This window comes from Pezoporus occidentalis, unplaced genomic scaffold, assembly GCF_034315485.1.
Source record: "Pezoporus occidentalis ecotype Australia unplaced genomic scaffold, CSIRO_AGI_Poc_V1 ctg415, whole genome shotgun sequence".
Taxonomy (NCBI): domain Eukaryota; kingdom Metazoa; phylum Chordata; class Aves; order Psittaciformes; family Psittacidae; genus Pezoporus; species Pezoporus occidentalis.
In genome coordinates, this window is record NW_026915742.1 from 694 (window position 1) to 13967 (window position 13274).

General features: G+C 59.0%; 2 protein-coding genes across 4 annotated transcripts; one reads left to right on the plus strand and one right to left on the minus strand.

Moving 5' to 3' along the window:
- Positions 1-572: 572 nt before the first annotated feature.
- On the plus strand, positions 573-7972 carry LOC134171672 (leucine-rich repeat LGI family member 4-like; the record flags this gene model as incomplete). The annotated part of the gene is made up of 8 exons (XM_062634127.1): positions 573-1227; positions 2128-2199; positions 2682-2753; positions 2868-2939; positions 3371-3540; positions 4147-4311; positions 5969-6477; positions 7272-7972. Coding segments are annotated over 8 exons (2018 nt in total), but the record flags the coding sequence as incomplete, so codon positions are not given.
- Positions 7948-10969, minus strand: FXYD3 (FXYD domain containing ion transport regulator 3). Of its 3 annotated transcripts, XM_062634129.1 has the most exons (7): positions 10879-10969; positions 10255-10290; positions 9948-9971; positions 9190-9264; positions 8878-8908; positions 8209-8252; positions 7948-8087 (listed from the first exon to the last, which is right to left on the minus strand). In XM_062634129.1, the coding sequence occupies exons 1-7, from the start codon at positions 10931-10933 to the stop codon at positions 8068-8070; spliced, it is 285 nt and encodes a 94-aa protein (XP_062490113.1). In that variant the 5' UTR covers positions 10934-10969; the 3' UTR covers positions 7948-8067. The 3 variants fall into 3 exon arrangements, with proteins under 3 accessions (XP_062490113.1, XP_062490112.1, XP_062490114.1); XM_062634128.1 differs by lacking the exon at positions 8878-8908; XM_062634130.1 differs by lacking the exon at positions 8209-8252.
- Between the last annotated feature and the right edge of the window lie 2305 nt (positions 10970-13274).

Here is a 13274-nt window from a genome sequence, read left to right on the forward strand (position 1 = left end):
AGTTTAACCCCATTAGACCCCAGTTTAACCCAGTTTAACCCCATTAGACCCCAGTTTAACCCCATTAGACCCCAGTTTAACCCCATTAGACCCCAGTTTAACCCAGTTTAACCCCATTAGACCCCAGTTTAACCCCATTAGACCCCAGTTTAACCCAGTTTAACCCCATTAGACCCCGGTTTAACCCCATTAGACCCCAGTTTAACCCAGTTTAACCCCATTAGAGCCCAATTTAACCCCATTAGACCCCAGTTTAACCCATTAGACCCCAGTTTAACCCAGTTTAACCCCATTAGACCCCAGTTTAACCCCATTAGACCCCAGTTTAACCCAGTTTAACCCCATTAGACCCCAGTTTAACCCCATTAGACCCCAGTTTAACCCCATTAGACCCCAGTTTAACCCCATTAGACCCCAGTTTACACCAGTTTAACCCCATTAGACCCCAGTTTAACCCCATTAGATCCCAGTTTGACCCAGTTTAGCTCACTTTAACCCAATTTAGTCCAGCTTAACCCCATTTCACCCCAGTTTAACCCTGTCCACCCCAGTCCATCCCATTCCCATCCCAGTCCATCCCAGTCCCATCCCAGTCCCATCCCAATCCATAGCAATCGCATCCCAGTCCATCCCAGTTCATCCCAATCCATCCCAGTCCATCCCATTCCCATCTCAGTCCATCCCAGTCCCATCCCAGTTCATCCCAATCCATCCCAGTCCATCCCAGTCCCATCCCAGTCCATCCCAGTCCATCCCATTCCCATCCCAGTCCATCCCATTCCCATCCCAGTCCATCCCAGTCCCATCCCAGTCCATCCCATTCCCATCCCAGTCCATCCCAGTCCATCCCAGTCCATCCCAGTCCATCCCAGTCCATCCCATTCCCATCCCAGTCCATCCCATTCCCATCCCAGTCCCATCCCAGTCCCATCCCAGTCCATCCCATTCCCATCCCAGTCCATCCCATTCCCATCCCATTCCCATCCCAGTCCCATCCCATTCCCATCCCAGTCCATCCCATTCCCATCCCAATCCCATCCCAGTCCATCCCAGTCCCATCCCAGTCCATCCCAGTCCATCCCAGTCCATCCCATTCCCATCCCAGTCCATCCCAGTCCATCCCAGTCCATCCCAGTCCCATCCCTCTCTCCGCAGGTCCCTGGTTCGCCGCCACATCGAGGTGCTGGGGGAAGGCAGCTTCCGGGACACCCCGGCCCTACAGCTGCTGTAAGGACCCAGCCAGGCCCCTATGGGGCCCTATGGGGCTCTCTGGTGTCCCTATGGGGCCCGAAGGGACTTTATGGTGTCCCTATGAGGCTGTATGGTGGCGCTATGGGGCCCTATGGTCCCCATGGTGTCACTATGGGGCCACTATGGTGTCCCTATGTTCCCTATAGGGTCCCTATGGTGTCCCTTTGGTCCCTGTACTGTCCCTGTGGTGTCCCTATGGTCTCTATGCTGTCCCTATAATGCCCCTATAGGGTCCCTATGGTCCCTATGGTCTCTATAGTGTCCCTATGGTCCCTATAGTGCCCCTATAGTGTCCCTATGGTGTCCCTATGGTGTCCCTATGGTCTCTATACTGTCCCTATAGTGCCCCTATAGGGTCCCTATGGTGTCCCTATGGTGTCCCTATGGTCTCTATACTGTCCCTATAGTGCCCCTATAGGGTCCCTATGGTGTCCCTATGGTCTCTATACTGTCCCTATAGTGCCCCTATAGGGTCCCTATGGTGTCCCTATGGTCTCTATACTGTCCCTATAGTGCCCCTATAGGGTCCCTATGGTGTCCCTATGGTCTCTATACTGTCCCTCTAGTGCCCCTATAGGGTCCCTATGGTGTCCCTATAGGTGTCCCTATGGTCTCTATGCTGTCCCTATAGTGCCCCTATAGGGTCCCTATGGTGTCCCTATGGTCTCTATACTGTCCCTATAGTGCCCCTATAGGGTCCCTATGGTGTCCCTATGGTCTCTATACTGTCCCTATAGTGCCCCTATAGGTTCCCTATGGTGTCCCTATGGTCTCTATACTGTCCCTATAGTGCCCCTATAGGGTCCCTATGGTGTCCCTATGGTCTCTATACTGTCCCTATAGTGCCCCTATAGGGTCCCTATGGTGTCCCCACAGGTTGATCACTGCCGGGCACTTGGGGACCATTGGGGACGGGGCCTTCTCTGGCCTGGTGCTGCTGGAGTACCTGTGAGTGGCACTGGGATGGACTGGGATGGACTGGGATGGACTGGGATAGACTGGGATGGACTGGGAGGGCACTGGGATGGACTGGGATGGACTGGGATGGACTGGGATGAACTGGGTTGGACTGGGATAGACTGGGATGGACTGGGAGGGCACTGGGATGGACTGGGATGAACTGGGTTGGACTGGGATAGACTGGGATGGACTGGGAGGGCACTGGGTTGGACTGGGAGGGCACTGGGATGGACTGGGATGGACTGGGATGGACTGGGTTGGACTGGGAGGGCACTGGGATGGACTGGGATAGACTGGGGTAGACTGGGATAGACTGGGAGGGCACTGGGATAGACTGGGAGGGCACTGGGATGGACTGGGATAGACTGGGGTAGACTGGGATAGACTGGGACAGACTGGGATGGACTGGGAGGGCAGTGGGGCTATGCTGGTCCTTACTGGTCCTTACTGGACGTCCCTGGTGACCCCAGGTTCATTGAGGACAACGATGTGGGCTCCATCGCCCCAACAGCGCTGAGGGGTCTCCGGGGACTGCTCTACCTGTGAGTCAATGGGGGGCTCTATGGGGCTCTATGGGTCTCTATGGAGTCTCTATGGGGCTCTATGGGGCTCTATGGGGCTCCCATACCCCATACCCCCTATCCCATGCCCCATAGGAGTTTGGCCAACAACCGCTTGGAGACGCTGCCCAAGGGCCTCTTCCAAGGCCTGGAGACGCTGACCCAGCTGTAGGTGACATGGGGGGCTATGGGGGTCCCCATTGACCCCCATTGATCCCCACTGGGCCCCATTGACCCCCATTGGTCCCCATTGACCCCCATTGATCCCCATTGATCGCCGTTGGGCCCCATCAACTCCATTGAGCCCCATTGACTCTATTGAGCTCCATTCATTGACCCCCATTGATCCCCATTGGGCCCCATTGATCCCCATTGATCCCCATTGATCGCCGTTGGGCCCCATCAACTCCATTGAGCCCCATTGACTCTATTGAGCTCCATTCATTGACCCCCATTGATCCCCATTGGGCCCCATTGATCCCCATTGACCCCCATTGATCCCCATTGGGCCCCATCAACTCCATTGAGCTCCGTTGACTCCATTGAGTTCCATTGACTTCATTGATCCCCATTGATCCCCACCGGTCCCTATGGGGCAGGGACCTCCGGGGGAACCCGTTCCAATGCAACTGCCGCCTGCGCTGGGTCGTGTCCTGGTTGGGCAGCGTCACGATCCCCACGGAGCCGGGGCGGTGCCATGGCCCCCCCCAGCACCAGGGAACCCCATTGGAGCAGCTCCAGCCCCGCGACTTCCAGTGCCTCAGCTCAGGTATGGGGCTGACCCAGAGGAACCCAGCATGGACCCATAGAAACCCATTGGAACCCATTGGAACCCACCATAACCCATTGGAACCCACCATAGGCCCATTGGAACCCATCATAGACCCATAGGAACCCACCATAGACCCATAGGAACACACAGGAACCCATCATGAACCCAAAGGAACCCATATCCTGACCCATAGGAACCCATCATGGACCCATAGGAAGCCATGATGGACCACAGAAGCCCATCATGCACCCATGGGAACCACATCCAGACCCATAGGAACCTTGTCTTGACCTATAGGAACCACATCCAGACCTATAGAAACCCATGGTGGTCCATGGGAACCCATCATAGCCCTATGGGAACCCATCATAGCCCTATGGGAAACCATCATAGCCCTATGGGAACCCATCATAGCCCTATGGGAACCCATCATAGCCCTATGGGAACCCATTATAGCCCTATGGGAAACCATCATAGCCCTATGGGACCCCCCACCCCGACCCATAACAACCCCTGGGATCCCCATCCCAACCCCACCCTGGCCCCCCTGGAACCCCATTGCAGGCGTCCAGGCCCTGATGGGACCATGGGGTTGCCCCATAGAGCTTCGCCCCTTCCAGTCCCTGCCCTTCTCCTCGCTGGCGGCCGAGCCCTTCGCTATGGGGGGACACCCAGGGTTGGCCTTGGCCCAGCCCTTCAATGGGGCTTGTGCCCTACTGGAATGGGACCAGTTGGCCGGGCGCTTCCGGGCCCCCACCATCATCAATGGTGAGTCCCATTGAGCCCTATTCCCACCCCATCCCCATTGTGCCCCATCCACACCCCATCCCCATTGTGCCCCATCCACACCCCATACCCATTGAGCCCCATCCCCACCCCATCCCCACCGAGCCCCATCCCCACCCCATCCCCATTGAGCCCCATCCCCACCCCATACCCATTGAGCCCCATCCCCACCCCATACCCATTGAGCCCCATCCCCACCCCATCCCCATTGAGCCCCATCCCCACCCCATCCCCATTGAGCCCCATCCCCAACCCATCCCCATTGAGCCCCATCCCCACCCCATCCCCATTGAGCCCCATCCCCACCCCATACCCATTGAGCCCCATTCCCACCCCATCCCCATTGAGCCCCATCCCCACCCCATACCCATTGAGCCCCATCCCCACCCCATACCCATTGTGCCCCATCCCCACCCCATCCCCATTGAGCCCCATCCCCACCCGATACCCATTGAGCCCCATCCCCACCCCATCCCCATTGAGCCCCATGAGCCCCATTCCCACCCCATCCCCATTGAGCCCCATCCCCACCCCATCCCCATTGTGCCCCATCCCCATCCCCATTGAGCCCCATCCCCATTGAGCCCCATCCCCACCGAGCCCCATCCCCACCCCATACCCATTGAGCCCCATCCCCACCCCATACCCATTGAGCCCCATCCCCACCCCATACCCATTGTGCCCCATCCCCACTGACCCCCATCCCCATTGTGCCCCATCCCCACCCCATACCCATTGAGCCCCATCCCCACTGACCCCCATCCCCACTGACCCCCATCCCCATCCCCACCCCATTCCCATTGACCCCATCCCCATTGACCTCCCTCCCCATCTCCCCCCATCCCCACTTCCCCCATCCCCACTTCCCCCATCCCCGTTGCCCCCCATCCCCACCTCCCCCCCTCCCCATTGTGCCCCATCCCCACTGACCCCCATCCCCATTGTGCCCCATCCCCACCCCATACCCATTGAGCCCCATTGCCACTGACCCCCATCCCCATTGAGCTCCATCCCCACTGACCCCCATCCCCATTGAGTTCCATCCCCACTGACCCCCATCCCCACCCCATCCACATCTCCCCCCATCCCCACCTCCCCCATCCCCACTGACCCCCATCCCCATCCCCATTGCCCTCCCTCCCCACTGACCCCCATCCCCATTGACCTCCATCCCCACCTCCCCCATCCCCACCTCCCCCCCTCCCCACTGACCCCCATCCCCATCCCCACCCCATTCCCATTGACCCCATTGCCCTCCCTCCCCACTGACCCCCATCCCCATCCCCACCCCATTCCCATTCCCCCATCCCCATTGACCTCCATCCCCACCTCCCCCATCCCCATTGCCCCCCTCCCCATTCCCCTATCCCCACTGACCCCCATCCCCACTTCCCCCATCCCCGTTGCCCCCCATCCCCACCTCCCCCATCCCCATTGCCCCCCTCCCCACTGACCTCCATCCCCACCTCCCCCCTTCCCCATTGCCCCCCCACCCCATTGACCCCCCATCCCCACCTCCCCCATCCCCATTGACCCCCATCCCCATTGACCTCCATCCCCACCTCCTCCCTTCCCCATTGCCCCCCATCCCCATTGCCCCCCCTCCCCCCTGACCCCCACCCCCACCTCCGCCCCACAGGCACTGCCCCCGTCGCCTGCCACCCTCTGCCCCTCGGTGGGTCCCTGGTGTTGGTCATGGCCCAGCTCAGCGGCGGCTCCTCCGTGTGGCGCCGCTCCGGGGGTCCCGGCTCCCGCTTCGTGCGGCTCCAGGCGCTGGGGGGCGGCCGCTTGCGCCGGCCCCACGCCGTGGCCAGCGCCCGCCTCGGCGGCCACTGGTACCTGGGGGTGGCCGATAGCTCCAAGGGGGGCACCAGCACCCTCTTCCGATGGGGGGGCCGAGGCTTCTACCCCCACCAGGCCCTTCGGCCCTGGCACCGCGACACCCACATGGAGTTCCTGGAGCTGGGGGGCAGCCCGGCGCTGGTGCTCTGCAGCGGCACCCGCAGGCCCCTGGTCTATCGGTGGAGCGGGGGGGCCTTCGCGCCCCACACCGACATCCCCCACGTGCCCGACGTCTACGCCGCCAAGCACTTCCGGCTGCGGGGCCACGTCTTCCTCTGCTTGACCAGGTTCCTTGGGGACGCCAAGGTGAGGGGGGACGGGGGGCTATGGGGTGATCGGCGTCCAAGGGGGGCTGTGGCCGGCGTGGGGGTCGGGATGTGGGCATTGGGGTGAGTTGGTGTCGTGCGGGGATGGGAGGACACCAGCATCATGGGGGAGTCAACCTAACCCTGTCCATGATGGCCATGACCCAACCCAACCCAACTCAACTCAACCCAACCCAACCCAACTCAACCCAACCCAACCCAACTCAACCCAAGTCGACCCAACCTAACCCAACCTGTACCGCTGATGACCATCACCCAACCCAACTCAACCCAACCCAAACCTACCTCAACCCAACCCAACCCAACCCAACCCATCCCTATGATGACCATCACTCAACTCAACCCAACCCAACTCAACCCAACCTAACCCAACCTGTACCTCTGATGACCATCACCCAACCCAACTCAACCCAACCCAAACCTACCTCAACCCAACCCAACCCAACCCAACCCATCCCTATGATGACCATCACTCAACTCAACCCAACCCAACTCAACCCAACCCAACTCAACCCATCCCTATGATGACTATCACTCAACCCAACCCAATGCAGCCCATCCCTCTGTTGACCATCACCCACCCCAACTCAACCCAACCCATCTCTCTGATGACCATCACTCAACACAACACAACCCAATTCAACCCAACTCAACCCAACTCAACCCAACCCAACCCACCCCTCTGATGACCATCACTCAACCCAACCCAACCCACCCCTACCCAACCCAAATTAACCCACCTCAACCCACCCCATCCCATCCCTCCCCATGCAGGTGATGCGCTGGGAGGGCTCCATGTTCCGGGAGGTCCAGCAGGTCCCGGCCCGCGGCTCCATGGTCTTCCAGCCCTTGGCAGTGGGTGGCCAGCGCTACGTCCTGCTGGGCAACGACTACGCCCCGAGCCGCGTCTACCGCCTGGGGCCCGGTGGCCACCTCGAGCCCATCCAGGAGCTCCTGGCCCCATCTCCTCGCTCCTTCGCCCCCATCTCCGTGGGGCACCGGCACTTCCTGGTGGTCTCCAGCTTCAAAGGGGCCACCCAGATCTACCGGCACGTCACCATCGACCTGGGGGCCTGAGGGCCACCGAGGACACCCCATGGTGGCGATGGGGGATGATGGACATCAAGGTAACAGCTACGTTGGCCCCGTGTCACCATTGGCCACCATCAACCCAATGGCACCATCGGCCCCATGGCACCATTGGCCACCATTGACCACCCATGGCATCTCCTGGTGACACCATCAACCCAATGTCCCCAAGGCCACCATTGACCCAATGGCACCATTGACCCCATGTCCCCATTGGCCACCATCAACCCAATGTCCCCAAGGCCACCATCGACCCAATGGCACCACTGACCCCATCTCACCTCCTCCTTCCCCCCCATCCCTTTGTCCCCTCTTGTCCCCCGAAACCCCCACCCCCCAATAACCACAGTGTCCCCAAATGTTCCCTTTTAAACCATCATTTTTTATTCAGTGTCCCATTTCTTGCTGCTTTCGGAGGGTTTCACCCCAAAACACACCCCCCCCCCATCCCCCATCTCCACTGGGGACACTTGGGGTCACTTCAACACGTGCTGGTGGCTCCTATGGAGAGATGAGGGTCAGGGGGGGACCCACAGCCTTGGGTCATGGTTACTATGGGGACCTCCCACCCCACTGTCACCATGGGGTGACCCAATGTGGGGGAGAACACTTGGGGACGTACCAGGAGCAATGAGGTGGGAGGATTCCGGGGGAGGATAACGGCGTCTGGTGGGGTAGGAGGGGTTGGCATCTCCTATGCCCCATATCCCATACCCCATACCACAAACCCCATATCCCATATCCCATACCCCATATCCCATATCCCATACCCCATATCGCATACCCCATATCCCATATCCCATACCCCATATCCCATACCCCATACCCCATATCGCATACCCCATATCCCATATCCCATACCCCATATCCCATACCCCATATCCCATACCCCATACCCCATATCCCATACCCCATACCCCCCATACCCCATATCCCATATCCCATACCCCATATCCCATACCCCATACCCCATACCCCATATCCCATACCCCATATCCCATACCCCATATCCCATATCCCATACCCCATACCCCATATCCCATATCCCATACCCCATATCCCATACCCCATATCGCATACCCCATATCCCATACCCCATATCCCATACCCCATTACCCATTATCTCCAAACCCCATACCCCATATCCCATACCCTATACCCCATATTCCATACCCCATTATCCCATACCCCATACCCCATATCCCATACCCCATACCCCATATCCCATACCCCACAACCCATACCCCATACCCCATATCACATACCCCATATCCCACATTCCATCTCCTACCTGGATTTGCTCCCACACTTGCACTTCCCACCTGGCAATGGGACACACGTCACCCCCCCATAGGGGACACTGAGCCCAGGGGACCCCCATTGACACAAGGACCCCCCATTGATACTTGGGGACCCCATTGACACTTGGGGACCCCATTGACACTTGGGGACCCCCCATTGACACTTGGCTCCATTGACACAAGGACCCCCCCATTGACACCTGGGGACCCCACTGACACAAGGACCCTCCCATTGACACTTGGGGACCCCCCATTGACACCTGGGGACCCCATTGAAACAAGGACCCCCCATTGACACTCACTGAGGAGGACGATGATGCCAACCACGCACAGGACAGCGGCCACCACGAGCCCGGCCACACGCAGGCGGTGCCAATCTGGGGGGGGACACATGGGGACACCCCTGTCACCCCCATTGGGGTCCTCAATGGCACCTCCATTGGGGTCCTCAATGGCACCCCCATGGGGTCCTCAATGTCACCCCCATAGGGTCCTCAATGGCACCCCCATTGGGTCCTCAATGTCACCTCCATTGGGGTCCTCAATGGCACCTCCATTGGGTCCTCAATGTCACCCCCATGGGGTCCTCAATGGCACCTCCATTGGGGTCCTCAATGGCACCTCCATTGGGTCCTCAATGTCACCTCCATTGGGGTCCTCAATGTCACCTCCATTGGGTCCTCAATGTCACCCCCATGGGGTCCTCAATGGCACCCCCATGGGGTCCTCAATGTCACCCCCATAGGGTCCTCAATGTCACCTCCATTGGGTCCTCAATGGCACCTCCATTGGGTCCTCAATGACACCTCCATGGGGTCCTCAATGGCACCCCCATTGGGGTCCTCAATGGCACCTCCATTGGGGTCCTCAATGGCACCTCCATTGGGTCCTCAATGTCACCCCCATGGGGTCCTCAATGTCACCCCTATTGGGTCCTCAATGGCACCTCCATTGGGGTCCTCAATGGCGCCCCCATTGAGGACCATTGGGACATCCCATCATAACCTCCATCGGGGTCCCTCCATGTCACCCCATTGGGGACCCCCCCGTCCCCACTCACCGTACTGGAAGGGACTGGTGCCATCTGTAGGGAATGGGAAGACACCAGTATAAAACCCCCATTCCCAGTATAACCCCATCATATCCCAGTATAACCCCATCATATCCCAGTATAATCCCATCATATCCCAGTATAATCCCATCATATCCCAATATAACTCCACCATATCCCAATATAACCCCCTATATCCCAGTATATCCCCCCTATATCCCAGTATATCCCCCCTATATCCCAGCATATCCCACTCCCATTCCTGGTCCAGCTCTTCCCCCCTCCCAGTTGCTTCCAGTTCACCCCAGTTACTCACCAGGGGGCAGAGGGTTCCCTCTTACTAGGGGCAAAACTGGGGGGACAAAGCCAGATGGGGGGGGGTGTGAGTGTCCCAGTTCATCCCAGTTCATCCCATTTCCCCCTAGTTCATCCCAGTTACCCCCAGTTCATCCCAATTGCTTCCAGTTCCTCTCAATCCCCTCCCAGTTCCTTCCCAATTGCTCCCAGTTCATCCCAGTTCCCCCCGTTCCCTCCCAATTGCTCCCAGTTCATCCCAATTGCTTCCAGTTCCTCTCAGTTCCCTCCCACTCCTTTCCAGTTCATCCCAGTTGATCCCAGTTGCTCTCAGTTCATCCTAATTCCCTCCCAGTTCATCCCAGTTGATCCCAGTTGCTCTCAGTTCATCCCAATCCCCTCCCAGTTGATCCCAGTTCATCCCAATCCCCTCCCAGTTCATCCCAGTCCCCTCCCAGTTCATCCCAGTTGCTCTCAGTTCATCCCAATCCCCTCCCAGTTGATCCCAGCTCATCCCAATCCCCTCCCAGTTCATCCCAGTTGATCCCAGTTCATCCCAATCCCCTCCCAGTTCATCCCAGTTGATCCCAGTTCATCCCAACCCCCTCCCAGTTGATCCCAGTTCATCCCAATCCCCTCCCAGTACCTCCCAGTATCACCAGTAAGGTCATGCTGTCCCATTCCATCCTGTGGGAAAACATTCATGGGCGGGAACTGGTGTTAATGGGCGGGAACTGGGTGTTAATGGGCGGGAACTGGTGTTAATGGGCGGGAACTGGTGTTAATGGGCGGGAACTGGTGTTAATGGGCGGGAACTGGTGTTAATGGGCGGGAACTGGTGTTAATGGGCGGGAACTGGGTGTTAATGGGCGGGAACTGGTGTTAATGGGCGGGAACTGGTGTTAATGGGCGGGAACTGGGTGTTAATGGGCGGGAACTGGGTGTGAATGGGCGGGAACTGGGTGTTAATGGGCGGGAACTGGGTGTTAATGGGCGGGAACTGGGTGTTAATGTGCGGGAACTGGTGTTAATGGGCGGGAACTGGTGTTAATGGGCGGGAACTGGGTGTTAATGGGCGGGAACTGGTGTTAATGGGCGGGAACTGGTGTTAATGGGCGGGAACTGGGTGAACGGGAAATGGGTGTTAATGGGCGGGAACTGGTGTTAATGGGCGGGAACTGGGTGTGAATGGGCGGGAACTGGTGTTAATGGGCGGGAACTGGGTGTTAATGGGCGGGAACTGGGTGTTAATGGGCGGGAACTGGTGTTAATGGGCGGGAACTGGTGTTAATGGGCGGGAAGTGGTGTTAATGGGCGGGAACTGGTGTTAATGGGCGGGAACTGGTGTTAATGGGCGCCAATGGGACATTCCTGAGTGGGGCGAGGTCGCAGGGCCCCATAGGGCCGGACCGGTCGTACCAATGTCCTTGGGGGGGGGGGGGGGGAATTGGGGTTCCCCCCCATTGTACACGGCCCCCAATGGGTGTTTGGGGACCCCACCACCATCTATGGGGCAGCCCCCCCATAGGGACACCCCCCCGGGGTCCTGCCCCACACGTGGGACACCCAATGCAGTGACACCCCCCCCCCCCCATAGGGTAACCTCCCCATAGGGGACCCCAACACCCATAGGACCCCCCCATAGGGGATCCCAACACCCATAGGACCCCCCCCCCCCCATAGGAGCCCCCTATAGGGCCCCCCCCAACTCACGTCCCGACACCAGCAAGGACCAAAGCAGGAACTGGGGGGGGGACGACCCATACCTGGAAGGGGGCGTGGCCAAACCCGGAAGAGCCAATCAGAGCCCTCCTATAAAGCACGTGACACACACCCCCCCCCTTATAACCTGGGTCCCCCCCCATGGACCTATTGAGCTCCAATGGACCCAATGAGCCCCCCATGGACCCAATGACCCCCCCATGGATCCATTGACCCCCATGGACCCATTGACCCCCATGGACCCATTGACCCCCAATGGACCCAGTGACCCCCCCATGTACCCAATGACCCCCAATGGACCCATTGAACCCCCCCCCCATGGACTCATCAACCCCCAATGGACCCATTGACCCCCAATGGACCCAGTGACCCCCCCATGGACCCAATGACCCCCCCAAGGACCCATTGACCCCCAATGGACCCATTGAACCCCCCCCCATGGACTCATCAACCCCCAATGGACCCATTGACCCCTCCATGGACCCATTGACCCCCCCCATGTACCCAATGACCCCCAATGGACCCATTGACCCCTCCATGGACCCATTGACCCCCCCCATGGACCCAATGACCCCCCCAAGGACCCATTGACCCCCAATGGACCCATTGAACCCCCCCCCATGGACTCATCAACCCCCACTGGACCCATTGACCCCCAATGGACCCATTGACCCCCCCATGTACCCAATGACCCCCCCAAGAGCCAATCAGACCCCCAATGGACCCATTGACACAACCCCCCCCCATGGACTCATCACCCCCCAATGGACCCATTGACCCCTCCATGGACCCATTGACCCCCCCATGGACCCAATGACCCCCCCATGGATCCATTGACCCCCATGGACCCATTGACTCTCAATGGGCCCATTGACCCCCAATGGACCCATTGACCCCCCATGTACCCAATGACCCCCCCAAGGACCCATTGACCCCCAATGGACCCATTGACTCTCAATGTGCCCATTGACCCCCAATGGACCCATTGAACCCCCCCCCATGGACTCATCACCCCCCAATGGACCCATTGACCCCTCCATGGACCCATTGACCCCCCCCATGTACCCAATGACCCCCAATGGACCCATTGACCGCCCCCATGGACTCATCGACCCCCAATGGACCCACTGACCGCCCCATAACCTGGGGGGGGGGGTCCCTTGGCAAGGCCACGTATGACACACGTGTGTTCACACATGTACACAGATGGGGCGCTTGGAGAGGCTTTATTGTGGGCCCGTCCTAATGTGTCCTCCATGGTGATGGGGCCTTCTATGGGGCACGGATCTTCTATGGGTCATGGCTCTTCTATAGTTCTAT